This window comes from Tripterygium wilfordii, chromosome 5, assembly GCF_013401445.1.
Source record: "Tripterygium wilfordii isolate XIE 37 chromosome 5, ASM1340144v1, whole genome shotgun sequence".
Lineage (NCBI taxonomy): Eukaryota > Viridiplantae > Streptophyta > Magnoliopsida > Celastrales > Celastraceae > Tripterygium > Tripterygium wilfordii.
Window position 1 is genome coordinate 8,603,594 of NC_052236.1, and position 12,570 is coordinate 8,616,163.

General features: G+C 39.1%; 2 protein-coding genes and 1 non-coding gene across 3 annotated transcripts; 1 reads left to right on the plus strand and 2 right to left on the minus strand.

The window, feature by feature from the left end:
• Positions 1-1,126: 1,126 nt before the first annotated feature.
• LOC119998576 lies at positions 1,127-2,095 on the minus strand. The gene is made up of 3 exons (XM_038845922.1): positions 1,738-2,095; positions 1,422-1,558; positions 1,127-1,261 (listed from the first exon to the last, which is right to left on the minus strand). Exons 1-3 carry the CDS (start codon positions 2,093-2,095, stop codon positions 1,127-1,129), a joined length of 630 nt encoding a protein of 209 aa, XP_038701850.1.
• A 3,608-nt stretch (positions 2,096-5,703) lies between these two features.
• LOC119999167 lies at positions 5,704-5,810 on the minus strand. The gene has a single exon (XR_005468347.1). It is a non-coding gene; the product is annotated as a small nucleolar RNA R71 (small nucleolar RNA).
• A 4,452-nt stretch (positions 5,811-10,262) lies between these two features.
• LOC119998577 lies at positions 10,263-10,646 on the plus strand. The gene has a single exon (XM_038845923.1). It carries the CDS (start codon positions 10,263-10,265, stop codon positions 10,644-10,646), a length of 384 nt encoding a protein of 127 aa, XP_038701851.1.
• The last annotated feature ends 1,924 nt before the right edge of the window (positions 10,647-12,570 follow it).

The following is a 12,570-nucleotide window of genomic DNA, read 5'->3' on the forward strand; positions in this document are numbered from 1 at the left end:
GGGAATTAGGTAATGCTGGGATCGGGGAAGGAGGTGATGAAGAAGCCAAGTCTGTGGTAATCATGGTAGAGGGGGGATGGATATAAGGTGTGGATGCATCAGAGGGAGGATTAGAATAAGGTAAAGAGGTTATAGGATTCATACCTTTAGGAGTAGAGGTGGATGGTGCTATCCTTGACTCATCAATGATTACTAGAGATGTTAGAGCTAGTGCTTGAGCCACAATAAGAGGAACAAAACTGGATGGGGACACTGGTGTCTAGGAAGAGGATACATTGGTGACTATAAATGGGAGAGTGTCTTTAAGAAAGATAACATGACAAGATCTATAAATCCGTTAGGTTTTCAAATCTTGACAATGATATGTGTTTTGACTCTGGGAGTATCCAATGAAGACAGAGGTTGTGGAGTTGGCTTGGAGTTTATGTTGATTGTATGGCTTGGTGTAAGGAAAGCAAAGGCACCCCAATCATCTCAATTTGAAATAATTGGGCTTTTGATGGAACAACATTTCAAATGGAGACAAGAATGGGAGTGGGCATTCGATTTAGAAGATATGTTGTTGTTTGAAAAGCATATGGCCAATAAGTTTGAGGTAGATGTGAATAGTGAGGAGTGTGAGCCCTGTATCAACCAAGTGACGATGTCGTTGTTCAGAGATCCCATTTTATTGAGGTGTGTGTGGGGCGGTGGTGTAGTGACTTATCCCATGAATGGATAGATAATAATTTTTTAAGGTAATGTATTGCTCCTATTGTCAGAGTAAAGAATCTTTATTCCAGTGTTGAATTTATTTTCCACGAGATAATTGAATTAGGGAAAAATAGTACTGACACTGGATTTTTGAGGAATGGGATATGGCCAAACATATTTTGTAAAGTGCTCAACCAAAATGAGATAATATCGAGAACCGTCAATACCGATTTCAGGTTATGGGCCACACATCTATATATATAAGATCAAGAGGATGCTTGCTTATGATTCTATTGGCTCGGAATGGTTGCTTGTGTGATTTATTCAAAGAGCAGGAAATACAGGAAGATAACTTAGAATTTTTTTGAACAGGTAAATCAAAGCAAGAAATTTAATTTTGAACTGAACGACATGAGGGATGCCCAAGACGTTTCTACCAACCATCGAGTGACGTCCTCTCATGCACATAAGCAACTGGTTTGATATCTGATTTCTTCAGTGTTGATGGTAGGGGATAGACACCGTTCTCATATTCTCTTTGCAGCATAATGGCCCCGTTAGTCTGATCCTTCATAAAAAAAAAAGTTTGGAAGAAACTCTATTACTATATTATTTTGCTTTGTAAAATGGTAAACGAAAATCCTTTTTTTTTTTTTGATAGAAGGAACATAAAAAGCATCAGTTATATGAAAGCTATGTGAAGGTGACATAAGAGTTAAAGACCCTACATGTGAAACAGGCAAACGTGAACCATCACCAATTACCACCTCGTCTGTGCCAGCATATTCATTGTAAATGGATAGATTACCAAGATCAGTAGTGATGTTATGAGATGCACCAGAGCCAACCAACCACTTGCCATTATCTGTTATAGAATGAGCATATGCACAGTTAGCTTCAATATTAGCATTGGGTTTCCTTTCATAGTAAGAGCAATGCTGGCAGGAAGGCCTTGTAAAGTGCGTAGATTTGTGACGATTGTTGTTAGTATTGGGATAGTTGTAGATGGGTACCTGTTTGGACTCGAAGAATTCCAAAAATTACCTTGCCTGAGAAATGGAATTGAGTTCCTCCTCTGATTGTTGTGAGAGAATGATGATTGCTGAGTATTGTGAGATTGAGTGTAGTTGGCAGTGGCAACTGGAGTTGGAGAGTTTTGCTCAAGATGTTTTAGATAGCTTTCATGGGGAATCAGCATTTCATGAAGTTCTTCAAATGTGAGAGACTTTTCTCGAGCACGAATATGAGCAACAATTTCACGATATTCAGAACCGAGACCTTGCAAAACATACAAGGTCATATCATCATTGCATAGTGGATGATCAATTTGAGCAAGTTCATCATCAAGAACTTTCATTGTCTGAAGATATTCAGAGACACTCTTTGACCCACATTGGAGCATTAGAGCATTGTCAGCTCCTCTTTGAGTTGAAGAACTGGAGTACGAGACTTGTGTTGGTTACTAAATCTAATTTAGACAAGCAGCGAAAGCTTTTTAGGATCGTCTTAGCATAAGTATAAATCAAAATTCTAACGAATGATGCTCTACAACTCATATGTACCCCACGGCCCTAGCTATGTTTGGTTAGCATGCTTCTAAAATTTATTTTGTTACAAATAATATTTTAACATGCATACAAACATATTAGATCAAGTTTTAATCGTTTGTACATAATCCTAGCATGCGTCTAGGTTTTTATCTAAACAATATTAAATCTTGATCATACAAGCACATAACTTGGCATCAAGAAGATTTAAAAAATAACCAACCTCTTCAATATCGAGGTCCTTAGATTTCTTATTTTCTTGAACGCACGAACCACCGTTTTGATCTCTACGAACTTAAAACGTCTACGTCATTTCCTTGGTATTCCCCTTAATCTCCTTGCGAAAGCGCAAAGCAAAATTCATCTATTGGTGGTGAACCAAAAAGAACACACGGCTACCTTTGGGAATTTAATACATGCCACCTTGAGAAAACACCACACAACCTTCTTGTATAAAATAAAATCAGTAGACAACCCTTGTCAAGCATCATGGTTTTTCACTTTTGTTTTCGGTCGACAATTGCCCTAGTAGTGCAATCAGATTGGAACTAAAACCAAATTATAAATCGGTGGTGCAATTCGTTGCAGTGCCGATTTAACAACTTCAAAGCCCGGTCCAAGCTTTGAATTTCAAAGCATTATTTGGGCTTAGTTTGGCCCAAAATAGAATCCTTAGAATCTGTCCAATTTTATTGGACCTCTAGGTTTCCCTTAGGCCCAATGTTTCAAGAATTCAAGGCTCAAATATTATTTTAATCCTTGGTCCATTCTTGATTTATTTTCGATTGTGTACGATACTTACATCGAGACTTTTTCTTATGTAGAAACCTGTCCCTGAACTGTGAGATGTATACGAATATATCCTCGATGCAACACTTGGCAAGTTGGGGTGAGAGTTTGTGTACTATCAAACACTTCAAAGTCCATATTTCCCCTGAGCTCTCGGTTCCTTTGTATCTATCCACTAAGCATATCAAATTGACCCGTCGATCAATCCAAATACTAACACTTGATCCATAAGGATCACTGTGAACAGTTCTGGATAGATTAATTAGAACCTCTCAGGTGGGTGTCTACATTTCCGTAACCCGAAAGTACATGAATGACAATATTGTAGGTGTGCTCTCACACCCTAGTGGCATACATCCAATCCATCAAGTATATCGACAATAGTGCGTGTCTCACTCATTGATGAATCAAAATGCACACGCTATAAGTGATAACACATATTTATGCACATTTTACATCCCTTATTCCTATACTTTGCACTAGTTTCCTTTGTGAAATTGGTTGTTTTGATGTGTTTTGTGTAAGTTTTGAAGGAATACGTCCCTAATGGTGATTGAGAGCTAAAGAGGCAAAAATATGGTGAAATAAGAAAAGATGAATATGTTCACAATTTTGAAGCCAAGTCAGGTTCCTAAACAGATTCGTCAATTTCACGGAATAAACTGGACGTGCTCAGGAGGAATTGGACAACAAGTGATATACCGTTGGAAAGAACTAGAAGTCTAGTTTCCATAGAATTTTACGGTTTGTGATTTGGAGTTCCCTAGAGGAAGTTGCATCAGTTTTAGCATCAGTGGTTCAGTGCAGAAATTATATACGAAATTAGAAGATTTGATACCTCAAGTTACCATTCTTGGTACTCAAGACAAGGAACAAATCTTGGGAGATTACGGGGCACTCGAATCATGTGTTAGAAGTCAATGACAACTCTCTCAATCAATTAAGTTCAGTTTCCATAAGGAGAAGTGCATCGAAAGTCGAGTTCTGTATCAATTAGGAGAATCACTTCCTTATGGTAATTGGACTTAATTCCTATTTTGTCTCAAAAGTCTCAGTCGTGCCCTATTGTGAAACTATAAAAGGGATGTAAAAGTCATCAAAGAACAGACGGACGGAGGAAAGAACGAACGGAGGACGCAAAGAGAAGGTGAAATCGGCAGCAAGCAAGCGGAGATCTACTACTTGGTTGTCTCTTTCTCTTTTGTGTTTTAGTGTTCAAAACAGATGATGAGTGGCTAGTTTTCCTTCAGTTAAGGGGCTGGTTGAAGCCCGAACATGATTGTATTGATGCTTCGTTAATCTTTAATCTTATTTCTTGATATCGAATGAAAATCTTTTCACTATATTACTTGTTGATGAAATCTGAGATATGTTTCTTTGAGTGCACGCTTAGATGCATGTCTTAGAATTCTATTGCTAGGACAATATGATTGATCGCCCATATCTTCATAAAGTCTCAAGTAGCCAATGAATAAGATAGCTCATATTCATGTGAATCGATTTCTAGGTTATGTAAGATGCATGCCACATCTTGTGAATTTAGTGATGTTTGCTTTCTTTGTGCTTAATGATTCTTGAGTGTTGAATCTATGAACATGCCATTCTAGATTGCATCTTAAGAACTAAGTTAAGGAGTACATGCCATGCACTTGACATACTAATTAAGAGAAAGCAATAAGATAAAATCAACATGCCATTGTTTTATCTTAAACATCGTCATTCGTGAATCAAGAATTACAGTTGAAGATTGCAGCAGTACATGATTGTTAGTGGTGGATAGCTTTCCCTTGACTATTTCTCTTATAAGAATCAAAAACGTTTCCTACTTCTTATTGATTATTCTAAGTTAGTCGTGTAGCTCGAGTCACAATACTGTTTAGCTCGAATCACAATTAGATTTGACTTGCAATTACATTCCAATCCTCTGCGGGAGATCACCTTGCTTCTCACTGTACTCAACAACGTTTTTCTTAAGTTGCAAGGATTAAATTGAGTTATTTTTCAGCACCTATTTTGGTGTTCGAAAATAGCTGAACAATTTTTGGCGCCGTGTCGCCGGGGATTGTTTTATTTAATTGCAAATTGATTTTCTTTTTGTTTCTCTTTTCAGTGTATGCACACTCGAAGTTCTCAAGGAAAGGACCTTGTTTACAATCCAGAGATTGAACGCACTGCTCGTCTACACCGTAAAGAAGCAGCCCAACGCCGAATTACGGAATTCACATCCTCTCAGTCACTACCACTATTGCCACGATCTAGTTCGGACGAAGAGGAAGAGCAGCATATTTTTGAGGATAACGCAATGGCTGAAGAGGAGAAACCACTCAAGGCTTCTTTTGTCCCTACAAATCTAGCTCAGCCGTCATGCATTGCCTTTACTCCCACTGCGGCATCTACATATAGCATATCTCCTCAATTGATCAATTCTGTACCACACTTTTATGGAAAGTCGATGGAGGATCCGAACATGCACCTTCGGGAATTCTATGATCTGTGTAGGACACAGAACATCCAACACCTAAATGCCGAGGGACTCAGGTTAATTCTTTTTCCCTTTTCTCTAAAGGATGATGCTAAGTGGTGGTTAAATTCCTTGCCAGCAGGATCTATTACCACATGGGATCAGCTGGCTACCAAGTTCATCACAAAGTATTTCCCTGCTCAGAAAACAAGGCAATTGAGAAAGAAGATAAATGCCTTCCAGCAGAAAGATGGAGATTCTTTTCATGAAGCATGGGTGCATTTCAATGAGTTGCTTCGCAAGTGTCCTCATCATGGTTTTTCCAAAGATGACCAAGCTCAATCCTTTTATGAAGGCTTGAACGATGCCAACAAAGTCTTAGTGGACTCAGCATGTGGGGGAGCTTTCATGAATAAAACAAGTAATGAGGCTTTTCAAATATTTGAGACTTTAAGTGAAAATTCTCAGTAATTCTCTACTGGAGGAAGGCAAGGATCAAGGAGTAGGAGTGTTTATGAAGTAAATGTTCGAGATGGATCTTCCTCACAAATAACAGCTATTGAAAATAAATTAGACATGCTAATGAAGACCATACTCCCAATAAGACAAGCTACTCAAAGTGAGGTATGTGCTAAATGTTTCAATATTGATCATACAACTGAAACTTGTCACATGTATTCTACAGAGCTCGAGCAAGCTAACTATGCGGCACAAAGGTTAAGGTATAACCCTTACTCCAATACTTATAATCCGGGTTGGCATGACCATCCAAACTTAAGATGGAGTAACAATGACAATGTCCAACAAGGAATTAATGCACCTCAAGGCTCAAGCCAAGGACAGATAGCTCGAGCTATGAATCCTCCAGCACCTTTGCAACGTGCACCTGGTAAGTCACTTGAAGATTTGGTTATGACTATGGTTGATAGCACTAATTCCTTTATACAGAAAGCAGATAGTCGTTTCCAAAAGCAAGATAAGGCTATAGAGAACCTTGAGAGACAAATGAGTCAAGTTGTGACTGTTCTTTCTCAAAGGGAACCGGGTAAACTCCCTAGCCAAACCGAAATTAATCCTAAAGGAGTAAACCCTGAACAAGCAGCAGCTGTGACTTTGAGGAGTGGAAAGCACGTTCTGGACAAGCCAATGTTGAATAACAAAGGAAAGAATGATGTGGTAGAGGAGGAGGACAAAAGGGACACAATTCTTGGGCAAAAGGAGATGGAAAAAAATATTGAGGAGAAGCAAATAACCGACCATCAGGTAACCAATGCTTCAAATTCGTATACTGTGCCCATTCCTTTCCCTCGCAGGTTCATGAAAACCAAGAAGGAGCAACACGATAAAGATATCTTGGATACCTTTCGTAAGGTCCAAGTAAACATCCCTCTCTTGGATGCTATAAAACAGATTCCCAAGTATGCGAAATTTCTTAAGGAGCTTTGCACTAACAAGAGCAGATTTGAAGAACATGAAACAGTAGCTCTGAGTGAGGAGGTGTCAGCTGTGCTCCAACGTAAACTACCTCCCAAATTGAAAGACCATGGAAGCTTTACCATACCGTGTACCATCGGTGAAAAAAGGTTTGAAAAAGCCTTACTTGATTTAGGTGCTTCTATAAATTTAATGCCTTTTTCTGTTTATGAAGCACTTGATCTAGGTGAGCTCCAAGAGACTAGTGTGGCTATTCAACTTGCGGATAGATCACTTAGACGACCAAGAGGTTTGTTGGAAGATGTTTTGGTACGTGTGAATGAATTGATCTTTCCGGCCGACTTCTTTGTGTTGGAGATGGAAGAAGCTGTTATGCCGGTCTCCTTACCCCTCATACTTGGCCGGCCCTTCATGAGAACTGCGCGTACCAAGATTGATGTCTATGAAGGAACCTTGTCCATGGAAATTCAAGGAGAAAAAATTGGCTTTAGAATTTTCGAAGCAATGAGGTATCCTTGTGATGATCAATCTTGTTTTTCCATTGATACTTTTGATTATTTGGTGCAGGATACACTCACTACAAGCATGGGTGATGACTCTTTAAAAACTGTGCTGGAATTGGGTTTATTACCATGCCAACAATCAGCCATCACAATTACCAACCAAGAAGCTATTTGGTGTGAAGAATTGGAGACTTCGGTGGCTGCCCTTGAAGCTTTGCCACGGGTACAAGGTAAGTATTATTCTCCTTTTATTTCTCTTCCAATTTCTAATGAAAAACTTGTACCTTCTGTGATTGAGGCACCAAAATTGGAGCTTAAACAGCTACCAAACCATCTACAATATGCATACTTGGGAGACAATAAGACACTACCAGTTATTATCGCAGCTAACCTTTCGGTAGAGGATAAAGATAAGCTGATTCGAGTTCTCAGAGAGCATAGAACAGCAATTGGCTGGAGTATAGCAGATATCAAGGGCATAAGCCCAACCACATGCATGCATAGAATACTTCTTGAGGAAGGATCAAAACCTACAAGAGAATCCCAACGTCGATTGAACCCTCCTATGATGGAAGTGGTAAAGAAAGAAGTTCTCAAACTTCTTGATGCCGGTATGATATACCCTATCTCTGACAGTAAATGGGTGAGTCCTGTACAAGTTGTGCCCAAACGATCTGGAATAACAGTTGTCAAGAACAAGGACAATGAACTAGTGCCTCAACGTTTGCAAACGGGCTGGAGAGTGTGCATCGACTATCGCAAGCTCAACAATACTACGCGTAAGGATCACTTTCCTTTACCTTTTATTGATCAGATGCTTGAGCGTCTTGCAGGTTATGCATATTATTGTTTCTTGGATGGCTACTCGGGCTACAACCAAATTGCCATAGCTCCGGAAGATCAAGAGAAGACGACATTCACTTGTCCCTTCGGAACATTTGCGTATAGGAGGATGCCTTTCGGTTTATGCAACGCGCCTGCCACATTTCAACGTTGTATGATGAGCATATTTTCTGACATGGTCGAAAAAATTATTGAGGTATTCATGGATGATTTTTCAGTTTTCGGTAATTCTTTTGACCATTGTCTTCATAATTTGTCGCTTGTTTTAAAACGTTGTCAAGAAACTCACCTTGTACTTAATTGGGAGAAGTGTCACTTCATGGTAACACAAGGCATAGTTTTAGGCCATATTATATCTCTTAAGGGTATTGAAGTTGATAAAGCAAAGATAGATCTTGTTCGTTCTTTACCACCCCCTACATGTGTGAGGGAGGTTCGTTCTTCTCTTGGTCATGCAGGTTTCTATCGACGCTTCATCAAGGATTTCTCAAAGATTACAAGGCCTCTTTGCCGCCTACTTCAAAAAGAAGTGGAATTTGAGTTCAATGAAGAATGCAAAGTGGCGTTTGACAAGCTTAAGGGAATGTTAACGACAGCCCCTATCATTGTGCCACCAGATTGGAGCCTTCCATTTGAATTAATGTGCGATGCAAGTGACTACGCAGTGGGCGCTGTTTTGGGACAACGAGTAAACAAGCTGCCTCACGTTATCTACTATGCATCTCGGACTCTCAATGAGGCTCAAGTCAATTATACCACCACAGAGAAGGAGCTACTTGCTGTTGTTTTCGCTTTAGATAAATTTCGATCATATCTTATAGGCACTAAAGTGATTGTTTTTTCTGACCATGCAGCATTAAAATATCTTCTCACAAAAAAGGATGCTAAGCCTAGACTGATTCGATGGATGCTCTTGCTTCAAGAGTTTGATATTGAAATCAAAGACAAGAAGGGGTGTGAGAATGTTGTGGCGGATCATCTCAGCCGCATGACACATACTCGAACTTGGGAAGGTGAGGTTTTACCCTTACAAGAACAATTTCCTGATGAACAAATTTTTGCTATGCAGGTTGCGGATCCTTGGTATGCGGATATCATCAATTATGTTGTTACCAAGAAGATTCCGGCGGACTTCACTAGAGCACAAAAGGATAGACTTGTCACGATGGCAAAGTACTATGTGTGGGATGATCCATATTTATGGAAGCAATGCCCGGATCAAGTGATAAGAAGGTGTGTACCTGAAAGTGAGTTTGATTCTATTCTAACTTTCTGTCACTCTTATGCATGTGGAGGCCACTATGGAGCTAAGAGGACAGCTCTTAAAGTACTTGAGAGTGGTTTTTATTGGCCATCATTGTTCAAGGATGCATATCATTTTTGTAAGACTTGTGATCGTTGTCAAAGGACAGGTAATATTGGGCCAAGAAATCAAATGCCACTAAACCCATTCAATATTGTTGAAATCTTTGATGTTTGGGGCATTGATTTCATGGGTCCCTTTCCTTCTTCTCATGGATTCCTTTATATACTTCTCGCTGTAGATTATGTTTCTAAGTGGGTGGAGGCACAGACCACTCGGACTAATGATTCTAAAGTTGTTCTCAGTTTTCTTCGAGCTAAAATCTTTTCAAGGTTTGGTACGCCTCGAGCTATTGTCAGCGATGGAGGAACTCATTTTTGTAACAGATCTTTTGAAGCTTTGTTGAAGAAGTATAATATCACTCACAAAGTGTCTACACCATACCACCCTCAAACGAATGGTCAAGCAGAAGTTTCGAATAGAGAGATTAAACACATTCTAGAAAGAACCGTCAATACAAACCGAAAAGATTGGAGTGATAGGTTGGACGATGCTTTATGGGCATATAGAACTGCCTACAAGACCCCCATTGGCATGAGTCCTTTCGGTTACTATATGGGAAGTCATGCCATCTTCCAGTGGAGCTTGAACACCGTGCTTATTGGGCCATCAAGAAGTTCAATTTTGATATGAGGTTGGCGGGTGATCATAGACGTCTTCAGTTGAACGAACTTGACGAATTAAGGACTGAAGCATATGAGAATTCTCGAATTTACAAGGAGAAGACGAAGGCATTTCATGATAAGCTAATTGCCAAGAAGACCTTTGAAGTTGGCCAGAAAGTCCTTCTCTTTGATTCTCGACTTAAGTTGTTTCCGGGTAAACTTCGCTCTCGTTGGTGTGGACCATTTGTTGTTACTAATTTTTTCTCTCATGGTGCAGTTGAAATTCAGAATCCAAAAACAGGGAGCACTTTTAAGGTGAATGGGCATCGGCTTAAGCCATACCTTGAGTTGGTCACAGAGCGGTTGGTGGAGAATGTACCTCTCCATGACCCTGATGTTAGTGCATGATTTGTGGTTTCGTCTGGCTGAAGACGTTAACTCAAGCGCTACTTGGGAGGCAACCCAACAAGGGAGAAGAAGGCTACACTCTCGTAACTTTTCTTTTCTTTTCAGTTTTAATTTCTATTAGTTAGTTGTGTTTCCCTCTTTCCATGCTTGACTTAGCTTGTTCTGTGTTTTAATTTCTTAACATTGGGACAATGTTTAATTTAGGTTTGGGGGTGCGGGAAATGTTTAGAGTCAAGGTTTAGAGTCAGTCAAAATAAAATAAAATAAAAAAAAACTGTTTTGAAACCTTGAGTTGAAGTGCTACTTTTGCTTACTAATGGAGATGTATATGGTGTGCATTGATCAATAATCTTTGACTGAGAGAGTGTCACTTAGGGATTGCATCATAGATGATTCATTTAATTGTGTTGTGCTCTTAATATCTTGGTGGACAAGGATGCCATAGCAGAATGAACTGTGGAAAAATAGTGGAGACTACCTTGTGAGATTTTTGAGCCTATACTGATTTTTTCTGAGAGATGCAGTGTTATTTCTATTCTTAAACACTCTCAACTTCATCGTTTAGATTGATCTCACTAGGCCTTGCATTGGATACTAAAGAACTAATCTCTATACAGATATCATGATGCTTGCCTTTGCTTTTGAGTTGAATGAACCCTGAAAGATGAATTAGGCTATGTGTGTCTTACCCTTGTTAAACCTTTTGAATTCATTACCCTTTGTGTGCGCCGTTTACCCTGTTGAAACCAAACACTTAAGCCTTTTCTTTCATTACCCTCAACTTATCCAGCTTGCCCTGTTCTGAACCTACCCTGTAGCTTGAGCTATGTTAAGGTAATCTTGTAGAAATTCGAGGTTGAGCTGGAAATAAAAGAAAAAAAAATATGGTGTGTACCGAGGCAGATTGTGCTTTGATTGGAAGAAAGAAATATGTTGTAATGAAAAAAAAAAAAAAAAAACGAAATTGGAGTTGAGAAGAATATGAGCTCACAAATTAAGGAAAAATCATTTGAGCTCCCAAGTGAAAAAAAAAAGAAAAAGAAGAAAAAGAAAAAGAGGGCACTGAAGGCCTGGACACCAATTACAAAGTTTATAAGCGGGCCAACTATTGTACTTCATGAATGCAAGACTTTAGTATAGCTCAAGCTCTGATCCCTTTGTATTTCTTTCTTTCCTACCCATAAGCCTTACCTTACGTTACAACCATAACAAAAGACCTAACTGATTTTTGGGTGAATTTCTCTTGGAAGTGAAGATAAGTGTTATGGTTTATCTGTGCTCTTAGTATCTGATTTCTTTCGTGAGATCTTCTTTCTATAAATGTGCTTCATTGTCATCTATTCATACGTGGAATATCCTTACCTATTTCACATAACTTCCGCCACGTATGCTTGTGAGAGATTTCAAGCCCTAGGTTCTGAGTGAACTAAAAGAAAAGGAGAGAAAGTTATCATGTGAGGTATAGAGTCGAGGCGAATTTATTCCATGGCATTCGGGTATGGTGTTTCTTTAAGCTTGGATTTTATGAGTATCTGCATTAGTCTATACATTGTGATGTATTTCCTTATAGTGGCATGATCTTAGTTCATTGAGTACGATTGACACACATTGGTTTCTATTAGTTTGTTTAAAGGATGCCCTTTTACAATTTTGGTTTCATAAATGTTTGTGGGTATCGTTCTAGTAAACCCTCAGGAGACACAACTCCTCCTACTAGGGACACCTAGAGGTTTAAAGGCTTGTGACACACGCTAAGTGTCATCGTGTTTCCCTACGAAAGTGGCCTAGGTTATTATTTATCTTTTGTTTACCATTTTGCTCGGGGACTAGCAAAAGTTCAGGTTTGGGGGTATTTGATAACACATATTTATGCACATTTTACATCCCTTATTCCTATACTTTGCACTAGTTTCCTTTGTGAAAT